The 23,459-nt window shown below is 37.8% G+C and overlaps 2 protein-coding genes across 4 annotated transcripts in view; both read left to right on the top strand.

Annotated features, from left to right (window-relative positions):
* LOC107758628 (beta-adrenergic receptor kinase 2-like) overlaps positions 1-23,459 on the top strand; it is an 87,135-nt gene that overhangs the window by 1,509 nt on the left and 62,167 nt on the right. Inside the window, exons 2-3 of one of the 2 annotated variants that reach the window (XM_016576403.1) lie at positions 7,328-8,547; positions 17,165-17,241. In XM_016576403.1, the coding sequence (XP_016431889.1) occupies positions 8,435-8,547; positions 17,165-17,241 (190 nt within the window). In that variant the 5' untranslated portion in view covers positions 7,328-8,434. Of the gene's footprint in view, positions 1-6,370; positions 8,548-17,164; positions 17,242-23,459 lie in introns of those variants that run through there. The other variant, XM_016576402.1, reaches the window with a different exon arrangement.
* On the top strand, positions 1,381-5,104 carry cryba4 (crystallin, beta A4). 2 transcript variants are annotated; one of them, XM_016576408.1, is made up of 6 exons: positions 1,418-1,475; positions 1,818-1,864; positions 2,645-2,763; positions 4,314-4,455; positions 4,633-4,775; positions 4,872-5,104. In XM_016576408.1, exons 2-6 carry the CDS (start codon positions 1,826-1,828, stop codon positions 5,011-5,013), a joined length of 585 nt encoding a protein of 194 aa, XP_016431894.1. In that variant the 5' UTR covers positions 1,418-1,475; positions 1,818-1,825; the 3' UTR covers positions 5,014-5,104. The 2 variants fall into 2 exon arrangements, with proteins under 2 accessions (XP_016431893.1, XP_016431894.1); XM_016576407.1 differs by lacking the exon at positions 1,818-1,864 and having other exon boundaries at positions 1,381-1,475.

Here is a 23,459-nt window from a genome sequence, read left to right as displayed (position 1 = left end):
ACGGTTGATTCATTCAGAAACAAAACAACGTCATGTTGCTCAGAGACGTACAACAGTCTGTGGCTGTGTTTGGAATGTTTTTTTGTTGGCGAAATAGCGCAAAAACAGCCAATATGGTGTCTAAAACGTAAGTCTCTTGATATTAACTTATTGTTTATTGAATGTTGTATAAAATAAATATCACATTTGTAACCATGCTGATTTTTTAAGAAAAAACGGCACTCTTCGTGTGATATTGATTAACTATATGAATTGATATAAATATATACATTTTCTGCCTCCTTATCTTGAATTATGTGATCATTCTTAATGCATATTAATGGACTAAATCATGCAGTGAAAGAGCGCACTCTAAAAGCGCACGCGCACTAAAGCCTGTGTTGGTCTACTACTCTAACCAGACTTCATCACGTCGCGTATGCACGCCTCTGTAGGTGTGTTTTGTTTAGCTTTTGCAATATACTCGATAATGTCATGATGTCTCAGGAGTTCAGTATTTGCGCTAAACCTGCGCAGATTTGGCCTGCATGAACTTCCCCAAGAAATTAATGAGTGAACACAATTTACGAAAAGTAACCTAGTGATTTGACACCGTTCCCCGCCACAGCTTTACCCGCATTTGGCGGGTTGGCGGGTGTTAATTTCAAACCCTGTATATAATATATAGGTGAAGATGATCAATCAATGTTCAACTTTTTTGTTTAATGCATGTAAATGGCTTTTTTCACTTTTTGTTTTTACATCTCCAAACTATTAACAAATAGAGACCAAGATCAATTATTTTCCTCAACATATTTAAAGGTTATCTATAATTTTGATTTACCTAATTATCCTGGGCCACAAACAAGGGTTATTTTAAAACTGTATATTATTGTGCAAAAGCTAAATATATTATTGTGTAAATTATAATACTCTTGAATAATTGAGTATCTATTATTATGGTATTTACTGTAAGTGTATGACATCTTCACAGCATGCACTGTATTGTCAATCATTATTTTCAACGCATTCACCAAACCAAAACAAGAGCGTCATATATGGAATGTGTCCAAGACCAGCACATCTCCCCCTGCTCCGGGTGTGTGTTCACGGTGTGTGTGTGCACTTTGGATGGGATAAATGCAGAGCACTAATTCCGAGTATGGGTCACCATACTTGGCCACATGTCACGTCACTTCACTTCACATGCACCATCTCAGATCTGTGTCGGCCCTTAACACGTATGTTCATGTGACTCGCGTGTGTCCAGGTCCGAGCGCCCAGGCCTGGATCCAGGCGGGGATAGTGTGGCGTTTGCACTTCTCCAGCTGTATAGATTTAACCCCTCCTTTGTCAGCTGGACAATAGCAGGCCCCTCCTTCGCTGCTGAGCCGGGGCTTTTACTGGGCCCTTTGCCAGGGGAGGCTTTAAAAGGGTACATGCACATGCCCAGCTTTCACTCTCACATCAGGACGTCCCAAGGGCATCGAAGCGAGGTGAGTTCTTCTCCGCTACGGGCCCGTTGTCTGTACCCCCCCACTTCCCTCATATGTCTAAACTGCCACAGCCCTCGGCTTCTTTTAGAGAGGCCTTCCTGCTTGGTACGATAACTTGAGAATGACACAAAGTCAGAGCACATAGTCAAACCGTGCTGATGTAAAGTCTCATTTAGTCGAATTCAGATGTGCATGTCCGTGCTTGTGGTGTTTAGTGTGTGTGTAAGACGTATGGGGTGTTGGTTTGTCATCACTATTATCTTTAGCAAAGTTTCATAGACTAATTATATGTTTAAACTGTAACTTTAAACTGTTTGTATCAAATTGCTCTTTGTTTTCAAGCCAACGAGATGACTCACCATTGCACCAAGTTCTCTGGCCATTGGAAGGTATGCTGTAAAAATCATTTTTCAGAATTTTTAAATGAAAAAAAAAAAGTTTATTAGAGTACATTTAACAAGAAAATACTATTTTAGTTTTTCTACTATTTTTTTTGTAATTGTTTGTGAAATTTACTAGCAATTTCGGAGTGAAAATTAATCAAAGTAAATACACCATTTGAATGAATTATATAATAGTATAAAGTATGAATTAATATTTTGCATTTGCTTTTATTTTTGTATTTTCAGTTTTCATTTTAATTGTAGCTTAAGTTTTAAAAAATGTTTCTTTAAATAAATCAAACAAAGATTATTCTACAAGAAGTGTATTTTACAAGAAAATACTATTAAATTTTTTACCCAGAAGTTGTAAATCAACTAAAAGTACATTTTACAAGAAAAAGCTATTTCAGTTTTTCCACTCTAAATTTTAATGTGCATTTCAGTGTGTTCTCTGCAATTGTTTCTGAAATTGACTTGCAATTTACAACAGACACCACATTTTTTCAGCATATGCTTGACACTCAACACGATCTCCAAAACAAGTTGTTGTTTTCCAGAGAATCTTACATAAGTCGGATTGTATAATGATTGCAAGTGCTCCAGGAATGTTGTTATCTGGAAGGTTTTGCTATAATTTGATAGTATAATTCCTAATATGTAACCGCTGGTGTTGAGTAACACTGCTGCTTTTATAGTGCTTCACATCCCATTTGGCCTTTTCCCCAACATGCAAGTCTTTAATTGTGCCCTTGAAATCTTTAAAGGCGCCCAACCTCTGTCTTCCAGATCATCGTGTACGACGAGGAGTGTTTCCAGGGTCGTCACCATGAGTTCACCTCCGAGTGCTGCAACGTCATGGAGTTCGGTTTCGAGAGCGTGCGCTCATTGAGAGTGGAGAGCGGAGCGTGAGTGTTTTCTCCAAACTCTTTGTCTGATAGTTTACGTAATTCCTGAGGCTTGTGCTAATTATCTCCACTAGCTGTGACTCCATGTCAGACAAAAACCATGACCTGACCCTTCACTCTCACAAAAAACATGCTCTATAAAGCTAAAAGCAACATCAACATGAGAGTTTAGGCTTCGATATTAGATTTTAGTGTGGCTCAAGTAAATCCGTCTGCTCAATTTGAGGTATCATTCATGTCATATCACAAACAGTGCAGAAGTTGGGGCTAATGGTTTGTTAAAATTACTAACCCTGAGTCTGAGCAATAGTAATCGTGATTCTTGGTCAGCAGGGGTTTTGTTTAACAAGCGTGTTCTTATTCCATGTGGCATTTTATTTATGTAATTGGAACAGGCAGGTCACTTAAGAACATGTTTTGATGTATGAGGACAGTCTGAAATGAAACATTCATGCACTTATCCACAAACTGATGCAATGGTGGTGATTTTAAAAACAGATTTCCTCGAAGATGTAAATAAAACAAAGATTATTGGAATATGTTTTTCAAGAAAATATTATTTGAGTTTTTCCTTCAAAATGTCATGTTTTTATTCGATGTGTGACATGCCATATCTTCGTAATTATTTGGGAAATTTACTAGCAAGTTTTGAGTAAACCATTTTTTGTGTATTATATATTCTATTAAAGTATTTATTAATATGCATTTGCTTTTATTTTTATATTTTCGGTTTTCATTTTAGCTTATGTTTTAGTAATTTTGTAGTGTGCTTTTGTCGTTTTTATTTTTTATATTTCATTTTATATTTCTTTTTTTTTTTTTCATTTCAGTTTTAGTTATTTTAGCACTTAAACTTATATTTCAGTTAGTTGCCAAGGCCTTTCTAATATTCTAAATTCTTTTAATCAAATATTTATATTGTACTTTATTTCAGCTTTATTTCAGTTAACAAAAAACATTTTAATAGTTTTAGTTTTAGTTAACAACACTGTAAAAACGTATTTTTCAATTGTAAAAACGTTTTTGATAAGATTACTGGAGTATGTTTTACAAGAAATACTATTTCAGTCTTTCTATTTCAAAAAATGTCATATTCAGTTTGATGTGTTACTTGTAATTATTTGTGTAATTTAACAATTTCTGAGTGAAATTAGTTTCAAAGTAAATCCAACACCAATTTCTGTATAATAGAGTATAATAGTGTATAATATTTTGTGTATATATATAATATTTTGCATTCGCTTTTATTTCTCTATTTTCATTTTAATTTTACCTTAGGTTTTAGTGATTTTGTAATAGGATTTTGTCATTTTTGTTAGTGTTTTTAAAGCTTTAATTTATTTTTTATTACAGTTTTTGTTATTTTAGTAACTTATTTTATATTAGTTAGTTGCCAAGGCCATGTTTTTTTCATCTAATATTTAAATTTAATTTCAGCTTTATTTTGATTAACTAAAAAGATTTTTAATAGTTTTAATTGTAGTTAATAATAAGATCATGGCACACAATTTCAGCTGAGGCTGCTGTGTTTAACCCATGTTTGTCTTCAGGTGGGTGGGCTACGAGCACACAAATTACCAGGGTCACCAGTTTGTGCTGGAGCGTGGCGAGTACCCTCAGTGCGATGCCTTTGGAGGAAGCAATGCTTACCACATCGAGAGAATGACCTCCTTTAGACCCATTTCCTGTTCTGTAAGTTCTCAAAGCTTTATCATCACTGACCCAACCTGCCTTATCTGACTCTTTTGCATTGGTTTTCTTTAACAATATTCACAATAATTTGTTGTTGATTGCATTTAATTCATATTATAACCATCATTTTTGGTTTGCATTGGAAAAATGCTCATTGGTTGATATAATTCCTCCCAGAACCACAGGGAGTGCAGAATGACCATCTATGAGAGGGAGAACTACCTGGGCCGCAAGGGAGAGCTCAGTGACGACTACCCCTCTCTTCAGGCTATGGGATGGTGCAACAATGAAGTGGGCTCTATGCGTGTTCAGTCCGGAGCGTGAGTATCTGTTTGGGTTCTTCTGTCACTTCTGTATCATTAGTCCTTTCACTTTTTTTGATCACCACTGTCTGTTCTTCGATCCGCGCGCGGCAGGTTTGTGTGCTACCAGTTCCCTGGTTACCGTGGATACCAGTACATCATGGAGTGTGACCGCCACTGTGGGGAGTACAAATACTTCAAGGAGTTTGGCTCCCATTGCCAGACCCCTCAGATCCAGTCCATCCGCCGTATCTAGCAGTAATGGATTTCTCCTCTCCCCTCTCCTTGCAAAAACTCTCATGCCCCTTTCTGCCCGATGCTAAATAAACTGTCTTTCTTAAACCTCACTGACCTCCTGTTATAAATCTGTGTCCAAAAAAGCACATTTACTGAAACCTCGAAGTAACAGTGAGGAATTTTGGACACTTTCAAACAAATGAAAAAGAATGGTGTGCCTTTTATTACAAATTGATTTAAAGTTTTTTTTTTTTTTTTTGTACTTTTAAGAGGGATAGTTCACCCAAAAATGAACATTCTGTCATCATTTGTTTACCCTCATGGTGTTGCAAACCTGCAGGAATGTCTTTTTTTCTATTGAACACAAAAGGAGATATTTTAAAGAAGGTTGGTAACCAAACAGCTGATGGTAGCCATTGACTTCCATAGTTTTTTACCCATACAATGGAGGTCAATGGCTACCGTCAACTGTTTGGTTACCAACATTCCTCAAAATATTTCTTTCGTGTTCAACAGAAGAAAGAAACTCATACAGGTTTGGAATAAGTAAATGATGACAGAAAATTCATTTTTGGGTGAACTATCCCTAGGAAATAAAATGCACTTTCACCCGTTTTCCGCCAGAGGGGGCAATAAACCTACAATCCAAATGATCACAAATAAGAAAGGCATGCAATAAATAATAATAATCAGGCTTAATGAGAGACAAAATTTCAGAACTCTCTTTTATTTGGAGAATAAACACGGTCCATAACATGAATTAAATATCATTGTTTGTCAGATTAAATCATATGACCAGGAATTGAAAGAAGAAGCCCAAACAAAAAAACCTGCACTATGCTTTTTTGCAGAATATGCATTGTTGATGGGATGCGCTTACACAACGATTTTTCTAGACTTTCCTACTATGATGTAGCCATGGGTTATGAATATTAATTACGTAATGTGACGCGCGCCAGTACTCCTAGCTGATTTGCTGAAAAGTGAGTGGGCGCTATTCAGACGGCAAATTAAAAGTCCTTCTATGGAGAACGTTTGACTAATGAATATTAATGAAGTAACGTGACTGGGCGCTTCAGGAAGGTTACTAAGCAACGTCAGCAGGATCTATTTATTATGCAAAACTCAAGCCTTCTCCGTAGTAGGCGTCGTAGTTTCGCGTACTTTGCGTAAATGAAATTAAATGAAAAGTTAAATGAAAATAAAAAAGTATAAGAAAAGGGTACTAAAACACAACTCGTTTCGCACTAAAAGTATCATTAAATAAAATGTAAATGAAATCAAGACTACACACACCTCAAAGCCTTTGCTTTACTGGAGTCCAGCTCCGCCTCGTCAAAATGTTCCAGTTCCTTGTTTTGTGACTCCAGCGCCGGGTTTTGTGTCGACTCGGCCGCTGGGAGGAAGTGTAGTTCTCAGAAGAGCCTGAATTTCACTTCACGACGCGCCGTGGGGCTCAGCTCACACACAAGCACTAAAACAAGAAAATAGTCGTGTATTCCCATTTGGATTAACCGCAGGGAAACCTCAAGAAGCAGTCTTTCCCGGAGGGCCTGAGCGGAGTCGGACTGGAGTGTTTTATGTGGACGGATATTGTGTTTTTGTTGAGCGATGTCGGAAGATATGAAGACTTGGATCTGCGACCCAAACACGGATGGAAAAGAAAAGAGTGGTGTCTCTCGGTAGTAACATCGAAAAATTTAAATCAGATGTCTTTTGGAGGAAAGTACATTTGAAACCCCTGAACGAAGCGTATTGGGGTTGAAAGCCCCGTCGTTTTGTTTTTCTCTCGAAACTCACAGTTTCGTCCATATAAACTTGAGTTTGAGACGCACAGCCATGCATATGAAGTTCCGCAAGATCTAGCGCAGAGATTTCAGGGTGAACTCTTTATTTTTTTGTGTTTTATTTACAACAAGATCACAGTAGCTGTTTTTTATGTATATTCCTGTCTTGCAGTTTCATCTGACCACATTTTGTGGCACCATCGCGACATTTTTTTTTTTTTTTTAGAAAAAGGAAACTCGGATTGCTTTCTTTCACATTTGCTTATTTCCTTTTCTAGCGCCCCCTCTCATCTGCAGGTTACAGTAGTGCAATATCTCAGCCGTTTTTTTGCTTAGAGCACACCTCTTGTTATATAAATAAATTGACGAGCAAGCAAATCCAGTTTAAGAGGAAAACTGCACTGCGCTGCACAAGGCAATGGACTTACCACATCTAAACGCACCGAGTTTAATTTTGGCCCTTTAATTGGCTTATAAAATACAACCAGCTTGGATCAGCAAGAGGAGTGACAGGCAGATCTCAACCATCGAACCACAAAAATAAAGAATTTGTTTGTGATAATACCAGGGTATTTACACATGCATATGCTGTTTAGATATTGAATGCTTTTTGCCTCGCATTTTTGGATGTTCAGGAAACAATCCAGCTGCCCGTGTCGCATCGCTAGCCATTATTTATGTTTCTCCAACCATTGGGCTTCAGATTTCCACCATCTTTCCGCCTTTTAAGAAGAGGAGGTTGCATGTTACCCTTATTATATGTCGTCTGTTTGCGTGCTGTCAACGGGTTAATGTGATTGAACAGGGAAATATCGGCGCATACTAGTCGTCCATTTTCATGCATTGGTGATTTGTCTGTTTTGCAGCGAGCTGGCTTGCTTTATTTTAATGCCTTAAGGAGATCGTCTTGTCCGCTCGTTTACGACTTAGGTTCTATATCTTGTTGGTTTTAAGGAGATTGCATCGTCGTTTTGATTTGAGTATCATCCATTTGTGACACCGACTGGCCAGCTTGCATGTATTTGTAGTTAACCATCCCGTTATTTCCATACATCTGCACGGACGGTGGCTCAAATGAACTTAAACGTCATTTTTGACGGTCGTTACACCGGCAGGTAGGTTGTTCGCGTTAAACTCACCCAAAGGGAGTGGGTGCTGGATGGGGGGCTCGATTAATCGATATAATCGTTATCACCATCTAGAATTATTATTTTGGGAATTTCCGGATTTTGAGGTGATGCCATGCACATATATTCTTCCTCTTTGAAACAAGAAGACATTTCTGCAACTCCAGTGGACATGAGGGTGATGTTGCTTCATAGATAAGAAACCTAGAGATTTTCCATGCGGAGTGTTTTTTTTTCCTTCCTTCTGCTTTTATCGTGTATTTTCAGCCACTATGGTTGATTTCTGAGGGGAAAAACCCGAAAAAGAAAAAAACCCCGGCTGGAATAGATGTACGCGCCTCTATCGCGCATCACCACCACCATCATCATCATCATCATCATCACCACGACAGCCCCCGCGCTCGTCTCGTGCTGAGTCCACCCGCCCGCGCGCGCAACATCACCGTCCCTTTACACGTCCCCCTCCTCCTCCTCACGGCTGGTTCTGGTACCGTTAGCGACTCGGTTCGACCCAGAGGGCTCGAAGATGGCGGACCTCGAAGCGGTTCTCGCCGATGTCAGCTACCTGATGGCGATGGAGAAGAGCAAATCGACTCCAGCGGCCCGCGCGAGCAAGAAAATCATCCTTCCCGAACCCAGGTACGTTAAGCGAAACGAGTCTGTCAGACAGTTAATTCACACACATTACGCTCAATATTGTGGTGAAGTGGCGGGTTGACATGTCAACATATTGAGTTATTCATTTCCACTTTATTTTGACTGAATATTCGTGTAATTTGGTGTTAAATAAGCGATTTTAAGTGTCCGTTAGAAATTCCCTGTCACCATCCTCAGCAATGGCCTCTCATGTAACTACACACAGGGTTTGCTGTTTACTGCTTTCTTTCGCTTACAAAAACACCAGAGTATTTCTAGACCAGCTACTTATGTTTATTTTTGGAGATATAGCTGACTAATGCTATTTAATTACCTAAATACGCTGGTATGAATATGGTAATTAGGCCCGTACAGTATCAAAGTACTGACTAGTGCTATCGTGGTAACACTACAGTACTTTTTGTAATGTAAGCGTTGGCTAAATCCTAATTATTTTGTTAAAAAGCCAATGTCACACATTTTGTGCTGTGTTTAGTGTTTTTGAGGTTGTTCGGCAGTTACTGAGGCCTGCTGGGAAAATTCCCCCGTTTGAATCAATGGCTCTTATCACCTGTAGATTTGCACCGGCTTGAGGGTGATATTCACTGTAAACAGGTCGAAATTCTGACATTGCCTTTACATTTGTGCTTGCATACTCAATAAGGCATACAAATGCCCTTTGTTGGGGTTTCGTGTGACTGTTTTAAATCGTTAGACCTTGGAAACGTCGAAGCAGACAGTATCTATTGTATTGGAGTATAAATGTAATATGTTCAGATGGTGAATGTTGTTTCTACTACCTCGTACCAGTTAACTTTTTAGTTTGTGATTGTTTGTCTTGATTATAATTTTTTAGTGTTTTTAACGTCTGCTTTCAAATGGTAAGCAATATGTTTACAATTTAACCCCCTTTTTTCTACACAGACCACATATATTCACTATTTGTTTTCATTGCCTTCGAAATGCACATTGTTTGGAGGACAACATTGGGCAGGATGTGGAATAACAACTTTGTAAATAACGATTTAATATTTTTGGATTTTTTTTGTCCAATTAATCAAAGAAATAATCAACCGGTTAATCAAACCCCCTTTTTTCTACACAGACCACATATATTCACTATTTGTTTTCATTGCCTTCGAAATGCACATTGTTTGGAGGACAACATTGGGCAGGATGTGGAATAACAACTTTGTAAATAACGATTTAATATTTTTGGATTTTTTTGTCCAATTAATCAAAGAAATAATCAACCGGTTAATCATTCATTAAAATCATTACATAAGAATGTATTGGTCATCCATTTATGTCCGATTGAATCAGTTCATGCACATAATCCATTTCATATTAGCTAGACATTCAACATACTTGCCCCTCAGAAAGTGAATACAGGAATCTGATGGTGTCTAGAAGTAGTAAACCTATATTAAACATAATTAGGCTTAAAATATTGTTAATTATGGTCTTTGTTGTAGTTTATTGTACCCGTCCTCTTGGATATCATGTGAGGAGTCCCTTGTGTGTATTGGAGTTTTCTTTTCTTTTTTAATTTTATGGTCACGGTCCAAAAACCGTAAAAGTGATAAACTGACTATGCTGTCACAGTTTATGTAGTTATTTGGCCGTTACTACCCCATTGGGTGACTGAGCACTGTAAATATTATTTAGACCTGCTTTTGGTAACAAACCGAGGCCCAAGAAATAGGAAATGGTATTTCATATTTCAGAGTTTGCTCATCTCATTGGATCACTATGGTGATACGGCTGTCAGTTTACAATGTAAAGCCTGCAGTTCAACACAAAGCTTTTATTGTACGGTTTACACAAGCATGTGTCTCGGTATAGCCTGCGCATTCGTGGAATTGCAGTAGTTGGAATGTTTTTAAAGTTTATATAATGCTTAAGAGTGATTAGTGATCTCTTAGTGTAGCTGCAAGTTTTGTTGTCATGTAAACAGATAAGACTAGTTAAAAGTGCACAGGAAGCAATACATCCCTTTCTTGGAAATATGGACTATTAAGGCCATGTTTAGACTTTTCCTCAGCATGTTATGTTATAGTGTTTCCCATTAATTACATAGACTGTGGCAAAGGTTTTACTCTTGGAAGTGAAGAAATTAACATTTTGGCAAAAGGTCTATTGTAAATTGTCAGTAGTGTAGAGATGTGCGAAACACAGCTCACGCAGAAGTAAAACTAGACGGCTTTCTGTTGGTCATCACGACAAATTTTTGTGAACAATTTGACTCTATTGCGAAATCTTCTTGGGGAAATCTTTCGCTTTCATTCGAAAATCCTGATTGTGTGGAATCCTATTGGAATGACTGGATTTCACCTGTGAAAATGTGCATAACAACTGTAAATGTGACCACAACTTCACAATAGTAATGTATTTCTGTCTTTGGTATAATAATATTGTAAAATTACTAATATATTCAAATTCTTTGGCTGCACATTTGCAATAGTAATATTTCTGTCTTAGGAATAATAGTAATGTAAAATTATTGTTGTTATTCAAATTGTCTGGCTTCCTAAAAACACCAATCTGAATGTGATGTGGACTGAGTCGCAACCAAAATGATTTTGGTTTGAGTCCACTTTAAAGTCCAGCTACAAGTCAATGTAAAGACTTTACTCTGTTCAGTATGGTCATTGAAAAAGTGTTGGAGCACCTAGTTTTGCTTCCGGATTGATGCACCAAACATTAAAATGTACCACCCTCCAAAAGCTTACAAACTTTTGTGGGAAACACTGGTATAGATTGAATAATTTTGTTTAACTTGTTGCTTTAATTGCTTGTTAAATATGAATTTACATGCATTAACCTACGTGTTCACGACTATTTTTAGCATGGTAATAGAATTTGAAATAGTGCCACCTTGAGCTTTAAAGATTTTTTTGTTGACGTGATGGTTGTAAAACCTTGAACCAAGAATATCTTAAGTGCTCAGTTTTATTGCTGACCTGCCAATTATTTATAGAGCTTGTCCTTAGTGATTGTCACCTATGTAAACATAACATATGATCCTGCAAAAGCATTCAGCTAGCCGTTTTTAAAAAGTCTTCTGTGAGTCGGCCAGCATTAGGACACAGGCAGAGTAAACTCACGGCAAGATTCATTTATGGTTAATCATCTTCCTTCCTACGCCAAGGCTAATATAACGTCTCTCCCTGGGCTGAGATGATGCATGTGCCGGTGGGCTATTTAGCTTCCCCGGATGATGTGCTAATGCACGGTACGAATCTGAAACGATAACAGGGGTTGGCTTTTCCTTTCGGCAAAGTGGTAAGCCATACATCTGCTCCTCATTATTAGTCTGCTTTAGTGGCTCTGTTTGTTCTGAGGGATTACTGTAGTCCGCAGTAGGGCGGCATCACCTCAGATCGAGTGAAAGCATTAGCTGTTAACATCAGTGTCCCCATCATTAGCATTATTACGGGATACAAAAGCCTCATGCCACTCCCAGCTGCACCTTCAGACTAACACTGTCGTTTAACGTCAAACTCTTCTTGTGACGTTCAAGCACTTGTTTGTTGTTGTTCAGTAAGCATTTTTAAACCTCTGTGGTGTAAGAGAACCGTATCAATATCCCATATTGACAGCAGAAATGATCCAGTGTGCATAAAAAAGCATAAGCTGATGGTACAACAAAGGCGTTTGTTAATCAATAGAAGGTATTTATTTTGTCCTTTGCCGGCAGAGAAAGTAGTGGTGGAGAGAGATGGCGCGGCTCTGCTACATTCTCCTTGGGCCAGTCGTGAGCCCGCTGGCAGAGAGGTGAGATTTTGACAGCATGACTGGAAGTGTTTGAGGAGCTGGCGGGATTGTTTGACAGCAAGACGAGTGGAAGAGACTGGAGATTGTTTCAGTCACGTAGACATTGGACCGTGGGATGGAACTGATGCGATTGCAGACAGAGAAAGAGATGAATGTGTCTGAATCCTGAGAGAGACAGGCAGCGAGGGGTCACGCATGTTGTGGCTGAATGCAATATCTCCTGCACGGGTGCAATCCTGCATTTTAAATTGAATCCATTAGTCAGTGGTTTTGAACTAGTTACCACTTTTGAGATGCTAAAGGCCAGTTAATGTGTCATAATAATGTAGGCCAGGCGATAAAATATGAATGCGGAGCGTGAAAACATGTAGTCATTAATAAATGAGAAGTTTGTTTATGTCTTAAAAGGGCTCATTACAGGCTTGAGGTTTCAGCCACTCAAGTGTATGGCTTATAAGCGCTCCAGATATCAGCTTTTGCGTTTTACAGTAGTGTGTTAAGTCATTTACTAGGGCAGGGCGCTAAAGTATTGTTTTTAAGCCTATATTGATTCAATATATCTCCATTTATGTATTTCCTCTGAAAGTACTTAAGATGGTGTTTTTTTTGGGATGTTTAATAAAACAATTTGACAATATTTAGGCCTAGTAGTTTTATTTTTTATGTACCAATATAACACTTGCATGGTAATAAACAGCAATATTTACGTTTGTACACTACAGTTCTAAAGTTTGGGCTCAGTAAGATTTTTTATATTTTTTTAAAGTCTCTTATGCTCATTAAGGCTGCATTTATTTGATTAAAAATGCAGTAAAAACAGGGATATTGTGAAATACTATTACAATTCAAAAGAACTTTTCTATTCAAATATATTTTAGAATGTAATTTATTCCTGTGATGCAAAGCTGAATTTTCAGTAGGGCTGCACGATAAATCGCATGCAATTGTCATGCGCATCTCGTCAGTAAAGCCGGTTCTGTGATTAGTAGTAAATCTCCATCACGTGCGTTCAGATGGAGCGGCGATTAGGCGATTCATCTGCGATTATGAACGCGATATTGCATAGCTTGTCAGTGAACTACGGCTCTGTGTAGTAAATGCTGCTCCATCTGAATGCACGTAATAGAGATTTACTACTAATCACAGAACCGGCTTTACTGACGAGATGCGCATGACAATTGCATGCGATTTATCGTGCAGCCCTAATTTTCAGCATCATTACTCCAGTCTTCAGTGTCACATGATGCCGGTTTCACACCACACGTGTAAGCAGGGCGTAAGCAGCACATATTTTTTTCGGCACCCATGTTAACAGATTAGAGAATTCACAACGTGCGCAGAGGCGGCGCAGGAGCAGAGCAGTGCTGCAATCGTTTCGGTGCCGAGTCTATTTTTGCTGCACCGCTTAAGCTGGATTAAAGCCACAGTGCTTTGTTCTTGATCAAAATTGACCTGATTAACATGAAAAATAACAATTTCACCATAAAATCATGTGAGGTGTTTATGTTTCACAATCACGGGTAAAAGGCACACAGTATTGATAAATATTTTAGATAAAATAATGTTTGTTTTTTTTAAATAATGTCTAAGTTAATAGTTGTTCAAAACAACCACTTTAGCAAAGTTTGTACTAGTCTATTTTCTGCTTATTTTGATAATGTCAATAAATATACTGTCATTAAAATGTTAATATAAAATATATTTTAAAATACAGAAACAAAATGAAAAGTAAAGGTTCTGAAAGCATTGAAGGAGATCCCATGATAATTTAATATAGATTTACAGTAGTAACAAATTAAATTTTATTATATGTTATGATTAATATCATGTTTTTAAATATGATGGTTTCATTCTAAACATGGTGATTGTCTAAGGTGGACACCCAACATAATGTATGATATGTATCATCTGAATCTAACCATGTCATGTCAACAAATGGAAAAGCCATCTATTAATTATCATGTTAATTATTGTGCCTTTAGCCCCAAAAGCAGGGGCGCTTTTTACCACAAATACCATACTTTTACATATTCTTCTCGTTATTGAAAATCTGTTGCTTTAATTATCTTAAACCAAACTGGGAATCATTAAGAAGACCTTTGTTTCAAAATATATTCAACAATTTTAGCGATTCTCATTTGCTACTTAAATCTACAACATTTAAAAAAAAAAAACATCAAATATTAGTTAGCACAGAATCAACTACACGAAAACACATCACTGCCAGGAGTTATTGCCCAAACTTCAAAGGCCTGTTTAAATGATTAAAACTAGAGGCATTTATTAACTTAAAGATTACTTTTTATCATGTAAACTATATGTACAGCATGTTATATGCAACACGTGACAGAGGGGAACACGGCCGCATCATGCTGCCCATATCAAAGCACATGACAGACAGTTGTCGGAGAACACCTGAAAAGCATGACCGAATGAACGTTACTCGTCTGTATTTGCAGTACACAATTATTTTGGATGTATATCAGGTACAGTACAGGCCAAATTTTCTAAAGGAAAAAAAATCTCTCAACTAATGCTGTAAAATATACATGAGAGTCAGTTGGTACTACATTACTATATTGAAGGTTAAAATTAACTGATTTGTTAAAATTTCACTTAATGAAGTTTTTAAAATAATAAAGTTACAATTGCATAATATTTCTACTTCAATTTTTAAAAATTTTTTTTTTTATATGAACATAATGGTGGCTGTCATAAAAACTTGATGGATTTATTCAAACATAAATTAAACATTGAAGAACAGTAAAAACGCGATCGACCCGAGTTCGAATCTGCCTTTTGCCTAACTTTTTTTCTCTCCCTTTTCAAATCTCATATCGCATCAGAAAGGCATTTATTCTCAATAAAAATTAAGGAAATAATAGAAAAGTTGAAAATAATGTATCGTGTAGGGTTAGGGTATGTGTAGGGAGGGCTTTATTGTCCCAATAAGGTGGAATCCATTTTTTTATTTGAATTAAAATTATAATTTACACTCAATATGTTATTATTGCATACTGTTTTATAATTTACTACAATAGTGAGATGCAGATAATTGCTACTATTTGAAATAAGTAGTATAAATAGCATTTTTTCATAGTGTAAATGGAATCTATAGCTAGCCTATTTGCACTTGGTGCCAATTCGATTCGATCCGATCCAATATCGATTATTTTGGGTATATATCAGGTACAGTCCATGCCAAATTTTCTCAAGGAAAAAAAATCTCTCAACTAATGCTGTAAAATATACATGAGAGTCAGTTGGTACTACATTACTATATTGAAGGTTAAAATTAACTGATTTGTTAAAATTTCACTTAATGAAGTTTTTAAAATAATAAAGTTACAATTGCATAATATTTCTACTTCAATTTTTAAAAATTTTTTTTTTTATATGAACATAATGGTGGCTGTCATTCCGGCGCGCCGTCGAACGCATCGGTCAAACAGAAAAACTTATCGGCCAATGCCGATATTTGAAAAATGCCTTGCCGATGTATCGGTTGACCACTATCTCTGACCCTCCATAGACAGCAATATTACAATTACAGTTTACAGTTACATAATAATATTTCTACTTCAATTAGTTTTTTAAAAATAGGCTATAAACATTTAAATGGTGGCGGTCATAAAAACTTGATGGATTTATTCAAACATAAATGAAACATTGAAGAACAGTTAAATTTATAATGAATATGTTATATGGTGCATATATTTCGCAAAATGCCCCTCTACAGTTTATTTTTCTAGCCGACTAACGAGTTTATAGTTACCGAATATGTTTTTCTGAGGTAAATGTGACGCACTCTTCAATGTTCCGTCCATTAACTGAAAACAGGCTAGACTAATCGATTCTTGGGATTTAAGAATCGATATCGTTCCGTAAAAATGAGAATCGATTAATATCCCAGCCCTATAAAATGGCATACCATAAACAGTGTTTCCCACTATTTGTGGCGGCATATATATGCAAATTCATTCTCTGCCAGCAGGAGGCGCTGTTGGAGTGGTAGAGCTCGAGGTTTCCCCGCTAGCGGCTGTACACAAAGCAGCGCTCAGCTCACAAATGCTGCTTTATCAGACATTACATGCAAGATGAAATGAAAATTACATCCAAAATTTTCTGAAGACAGTGGGATTCCTTCAGAAATACAGTGATATAAAAACACCCGCACCGGGTTTCGATTTTGAAATGTGCAGTGCTCATGTTTATTCAATGAAGTCAAAGACTTTTGGAAAATCTATTTGTGGCGGTCAGTTTTGATATTGTGGCGGGTGCCACAAATAAATCAATGTATGAGAAACACTGCCATAAATATGTAATGAGTATTCATATATCATCGCATAGCACTATTTATATTAGCAGTCCTGATATCAGCCCTGTCCATGTACCATAATGTGTCAGGTCACTCACTACAGGGGTGTCTGTGTCTGGTCCAGGACTGCAGAAAGCATGTTTGGGAACACTCCTATCTCCCCTGACCTGCACTCTGACTCTATGGGGCTGTGGTTGGGTGATAATGAGCCCTTGGAGGGGGTGCTAATTGATTCAGTCTCCCGAACTTGCTGCTCATTAACACCCTCTCCCAGGGCAGCACGGCAGTGCCCTCCTTTGGGATGCGATGGGCGGAGAATTGAGCAGGTGGTTGTGGAGAGACCTAAACTAAGGCCGGGATCGAGGTGGAAGGGCAGCGCGGGAGGTTAGCTTCAAATCCAGTTGCCTCACTTTCAGGACGAGATGGGTTTTAGCTTATGTGGGATTTGGATGGCCTTTGTTTTGCATATAAAGTTTTGAACTAAAGTCATCTTTATATTTTTTCCCCCCCCCCATTTTCTTACAGTATTCGGAGTGTCATGCAGAAGTACCTGGAGGAAAGGGATGAACTGACCTTTGACAAAATCTTCAACCAGAAGATTGGTGAGTTTTCCCAATCTTTCATGTCACCTTGAGCCAGTTTTGCATTGTCAGAAGCTCAGACATTTTTTCAGATTTGTAAAAATGTCATTATTGAGGATGCAAACAGAGTAATTCTTCGAATATGCTTCTAAAAAACACCACAGACCCTTGAGGAGGACATTTTAATCACCATGAAGTTAAATAAGGATCTTGTTCTTCCTTTTTTCTTATCTACTGAGTCAAAGACAGCTCTTTGTTTTTTGTAACCACTGGCCGTTATGTCTGCATTTCTCTATTAGTCACCTGAACAGTTAAACTCTTTGTCAGACAGCGTGTTGTGCAAATGCTCTTGTGTTGTGGTGTGATGAATGCATATGCCCAAATAACCTCAGGTACCTAAGTGAAAGCATGATTTTTTTTTCCACTTGGTGCTTTTGGAGAAAAGGCGTTTGCTGTAATGTGTGAAGTGCGAGCTGTGAAGGCACCATGGGAACACGGCAGCCAGCCCCAGATTTTGATTAACTTTAATTTTTACTTACTTCTGTGTCTGAAGTCCCATGTGAGGATCTGCTTCAGTGGTTTCTCTCTCTCTCTACTTTTTTTTTTATATACACATTGCCTCCATGCATTATACAATAACATGCTGATAGTGCCTTGTTATGGTAGCTGAGATTCTTATCACCAGTTTTGACCAACAAAATGGTTAGATGTGTTAAAACAGGGTTTCCCCACCTGGGTTTTGAGAGTTGATGGAAAAACTAATAATTAAAGGAATATTTCTCCCAAAAATTTAAATTTGCTGAAAAAGTGCTCAACCTCAGGCCGTCCAGTGTAGAAGAGTTTGTTTCTTGATCAGAACAGATTTGGAGAAATTTAGCATTACATCATTTGCTCAGCAATGGATCCTCTGCAGTGAATGGGTGCCGTCAGAATGAGAGTCCAAACAGCTGATAAAAACATCACAATAATCCACAAGTAATCCACACTCCTGTCCATCAGTTAACATCTTGTGAAGTGAAAAGCTGTGTTTGTTAGTAACAAATCCATCATTTCTCCAAATCTGTTCTGATGAAGAAACATATCCATCTTAAATGGCCTGAGGGTTAATACGTTTTCAATGTTGGGTGTTTCAAAAAGGCGGGGCATAGAGGAGAAACAATAATGTACAGTATGTGGAAAATAATGTATTTTTTTAACTTTAAACCGCATAAACACATTTCATTACACCAAATACACAAAATAATGTTCTTTTTAGCAGCATCATATGACCCCTTTAAATCATAAAAATGTAAAATAAGAAGAAATAAAACATTTTATTTGTTTATCTGCATGTAATTTGACCATTAACAGACATCAAAAAAACAGTGAACATGTAAATGTGTTAAATTATTAAATTATCTCTGTGGTAGAAGATGGAAATGGACCAGATTTCTGTTAATAGTTTGTCTTTGGACGTTCTTAGGGTGCTTTCACACTTGGTTCGATTGCCTGGTCCAAACCCGAGTTCAGTTGCTCCCCTGCCCCGCTGGACTGTGTTCATATTGTTTTATTTGGCTCCAAACCGTGGTTCGTTTGCATAATCAAGCCAGCAGCTGTTTACCCCGTTGCTTAGTAACTACAGGGCAGGAGAAGGCGGCAAAATGCATAGCATTGCTTTCATCACTTTTATATTTATGTTTTTGAACCATTGGTTTTGTTTCCAAATGCTCTAAAGAATGCTGAAGGTGAACAGAAATGAGATATACAGCTCTCTGCTTGCAGCAGGTCAGTCACGCTCATCAGGAAAGTGAGTGAAACACACACACAATCTAGTGCTGGGCGGTATACAGGTTCATACCGAATACCGGTGTTTATTTTTGTTATGATATGAATTTTTAAAATACCGCAATACCGGTGCATGTCGTTAAAACAACGTTCGGAACGCGACACTGTTTGAGAGGGGTTCCTTTTCACTGTCGCACTGTGGTGAGGGAACAGCTGTATGTGTTAGCAAGCGTGAATGTTCCGAAACTGAAGCTGTAGAACTAATAGAACGTGATGACACAGAAGAACTCATCCACAATATCCACATTGACCGCCACAAATATCCACCGCCCCCTGCCATCAGCTCCCGCGTCTCACACACATTACTCCGTTTGCAGTGCGTATGTGGTGCGCATTTTTTCCGCGCTCATGTTAACGGATTAAAGCGTTCACTGCACACGGTTGCTGTCCGGTAGTGAGTCCAGTAGCGGTGCGTCTGCAGCAGTGCAGAGATCGTTTCCACACCAAGTCTACTACTGCGCTGCAAGTAGAGGTCTGCATTCCCCGCAGCTCTCCCACGGGAACCGTGGGACCCGATCGGATTTTTTGCGCCGCGGGATTAAATTCCCGAATTAAACGCGGTAGCAGTCGGTAAGTCTGGTGTAATTGGAACGGGAGCGGGTGGTCTAACAATATCCCATTCCCGACGTCCATTTAGAACAGCATATCTGCGCTTTATTCTTATTGACCACCGGTACAGCTTGCGCTCAGGACTGTTATGCACGCGCTGCACGCATGCTTTAACGTCACGCGTTTATTTGCGGGGTCTGTGCATAACGATGCTCAGAGCAGGCTGTACCTGTGGTAAATATACGGCCCTCAGACAGAACAAGCAGGTTGTCGATGAGTGACAGAGCAGAATAAGGATGGAGCAAAGTGTGGATGCGCTGTCCTTGAAGGACGTTTAACTTTTGTTTATATTTATCTAGTTATAAATCTAGAAGTAAATGCAAAAGTAAAAAGCATTAAATAATGGGATAAAAAGTAGGCTTTAAAAAGATCGGTATCGGTAGATACTGCTTTCTGTGATCGGCGATCGGCCTCAAAAATCCTGATCGGAGCACCCCTAATTAACAGTGGTTCACGTCTGTGATTTGGTATGATTGCGTTTATATCAGCGGCAAACCGTACTGGAGTTCACATGAAACCGTACCCCAGACAACCCCTTTTAAGCACACTTGGATACGGTTTGCGGGTGCGCACCCAAGTTCGGAAGACAGCGTTGACATCTTCCAAACGTACCGAACTCTGACGTCAATCGAACCCGGGTGCGCACCAAAACTGCTAGTGTGAAAGCACCCTTGGAGTAGTTGTAGGCCATTGTGCACTGAAATACCTAGATCACTGTTTAAAGACCCTGTAATACAGGTCTTTTATTGATCTCATATAAGTATGGGTGCTGTGATTAGATAGTGAAGGAAAAGCAGTCGACAAGTGTCTTATGTGCATATGAACTCCCCCTGTAAGGTTTGAAAAGCATCCCAAGATGCACCTCTCATAGTTAAGAATCTATTTGAAAATGTAGAAAATTGTAGTAAGTGGTCATATTTATGTATTCTTATTTGTTTTCATAAGCTGTATGTTTTATATTGTCAGTGTTGTTACAAAAGTGTTACTGTAGTATATGATGAGTCACTATCACAAACTGTTATTTATGTACATATAAATAAGTGGCTTATTTGAGTGGGAAACCTGTTCTTAATCTTAACAGGGAAACCAAGCTGCTATGCATGTGACATGTTGATGGGTCTAAACAACAAGTACATTAATTAAGTGAAAGAAGGATTTTCACTAATGCAAATAGCTGAAGTAGCTTGTAAATATTCCAGGTCCTCTCTAAAGAGAGATGCGAAGCAGGAAACTGAAGTTCGCTGCTGCGTTCCGCTAGTTCACATGCTGAATTTGAATGACAAATGTCTCGGTTTTGCATCTGACCAGTGGAAGGAGATAATGACTCGGAGGCTGGTTGCATAATCAGACGCTTCCCTTCTGTCTTTGTCTTTTAACCCTTGTTGCTGTGGCATTTCGTGTTTATTTGATGAACTAAATAATGTTGCACAATGTAACGATATACATTACTGCTGGGCTTTTCTGGGCCAGTTCTTTTAGGTTGTGATAGCTGCGACCTAATGATCTATTTTTGTTCTTGACGTGCATGTGATCATAATGTCCTGAAATAGGGATGCTCATTTTAACCGGTTAACCGACCATAAGAATTTTGACCAATTAATACAATCAGTTAAATGGTTTAAAAAGTCATTTATTTATTTATTTTCAGTAATTTATCAAAATATTTAGAAAGGTTTGCTGTATGTTAGGCCTGGGCGATAAAACGGTATCGGTATTTATCGACGGTACAGCTTCATCGATAACGATAGAAAAAATGTTCGAGATAGCGCACGATATAGGCGCGTGCTATGAGTGACAAGCAGACAGCACACACGAACACATGCTGAGTGCTGAGCCTGCCTGTGATGAGGAGATTGTGAATAAAAAAATAATATTAGTCGAATTTAAGATAAAAATTTGCATTTGAATGCAAAAACGGTGCAATTGAATGTTTGGTATGCGTCGGTGAGGGAGCCTCATCAGAGGTGCACGAGATGTGGTGATGATGATGTAAGTGTCTTTGTCGTACTTTATTGTTTTTGTTAGTCTGTCCAGTTGAACCCACAAGACGCGCCGCTGCTGTGCTATTCAAAATATTAGAGAAATATAGAAGCTCAATGCGGAGAAGTTGCACAGTCAAAAATTTAGGAGCACCAAAATTTGATCAAAAAATAGCCTTCCCATTACGAGGTGATATTTGACTCCTTAAAGTGATTTACAGTAGAATTTTGTTTTTACCTTTGTAATGGCATTTTTCTATCTTTAATAAAAGTATGTCATCTTTTATGTCAAATTTTTAAAACATTTATTTTATAAGCTTTTTAAAAATTCTAGATAAAACCATAGAATAAGAACAAGTAGAATAAGAAACATAAGTTACAGAAGTGGAATGAGTGCTATTAAATCCATAAATTCATGATGATATTAATGTATGTTTTAAAAAATGTTGAATATAGAAATATTAAATGATTTAAAGAGTTGAAAAGATACTTTAAAAATTAACGGCTGCATCATTCAGGAATGAAGCAAGTGACAGTATTTATGAATGGGTAATCATGAATCACTGACTCACTAGATTCGTTTAAAAACGCAGTTCATTCATAAACGAAACACCGCTGTGTTTGAATGGAGATGCGCAGCGGCTGAGCTGTGACTTTGTTTCAAACTATTTTCGACGACGAAATAGAGCAAAATCAGACAACAGTGTTATAGTCAGACAATGTAAGTCACTTAATATTAACTTCTTGTCTATTAAATTGTATTGTATTAAATCAGTATCACATTTACAAACACCCTTAAAAATCATTAAAAGCTGTCACTCATCTTAGCTCATCATTTATAATCAACGAAGCTCGTTTATTGAATTGTATTGTATTAAATCAGTTATCACATTTACAAACTCCCTTCAAAATCATTAAAAGCTGTCACTCATCTTAGTTCATCTCGATCTCACATTTATAATCAACGAAGCTCTCTACACTGCGCAATGAATCTTTTATTTACACCGTCTACACTTTGCTTATGAAAGGATTCATGAGATATGTCTGTGATGCATTACTCAACGCTGCAAAAACACGTAGAAACCTTTGAAGCTCCCCTCAGCAATCACAAGTATGATGACGATCTGGTCAGTCGCACTGGTGCTCCTAATAATTTTTTCATAGTCGCACGCAGTAGTTTTCAGTCGCAAGTGCGACTGAAATGGTCGCAACTGTAGAGCCCTGCACATATTAGGCGCATTTTTGGGACAGACAACTTGACTGTTGCACTCGCGTCTCACGCAAGAGATTTATAGAAAGCCATGTAAAAATGTTTACAAACATTATAATAAACACTGTAAACATAGCTAGGCTATTTTAGTTCCCCTCACTCCACAACAGATCCTTTCAATTAACAGTATTTAGAAAAGGACAAGAATTAAAAATATTAGAAGCTATAGCAATAAAAATGACAAGCCAAAACTAATTAATTTAGCCTAAAACGAAACTGAAGCCAACGTTGGGTCTCTCATTCGTCACAAAATCAAATGTTTCTGTATTCGCCATGTATTTGAATGCCAAATTGTTACTTATTATATAGCCTACTTCACTCACGTTCCAATATCCACGTAAAACAAAATGTTATGCATAACATCACGGTGGTACGGTGATAACGCTTAATGGCACAGATTTTACATATTTAAACTGAGCAGTGTGTTTTTTTCTATATGTTTGACTGACTGTATTTTATTATGATAATGAACAGGCTGCATTATCAAGGTAGCAAGGCGGCGCCGGCGCAATCACTTGAATTTTTTCCTTCTAACAGTGGAAGCAACTACTCCTTTT

The sequence above is a fragment of the Sinocyclocheilus rhinocerous genome, unplaced genomic scaffold (assembly GCF_001515625.1).
Source record: "Sinocyclocheilus rhinocerous isolate Xijiao unplaced genomic scaffold, SAMN03320098_v1.1 scaffold623, whole genome shotgun sequence".
Classification (NCBI taxonomy): domain Eukaryota; kingdom Metazoa; phylum Chordata; class Actinopteri; order Cypriniformes; family Cyprinidae; genus Sinocyclocheilus; species Sinocyclocheilus rhinocerous.
The sequence above is the reverse complement of the archived record's forward strand: the minus strand, read 5'-3'. Positions and strand labels throughout refer to the sequence as shown.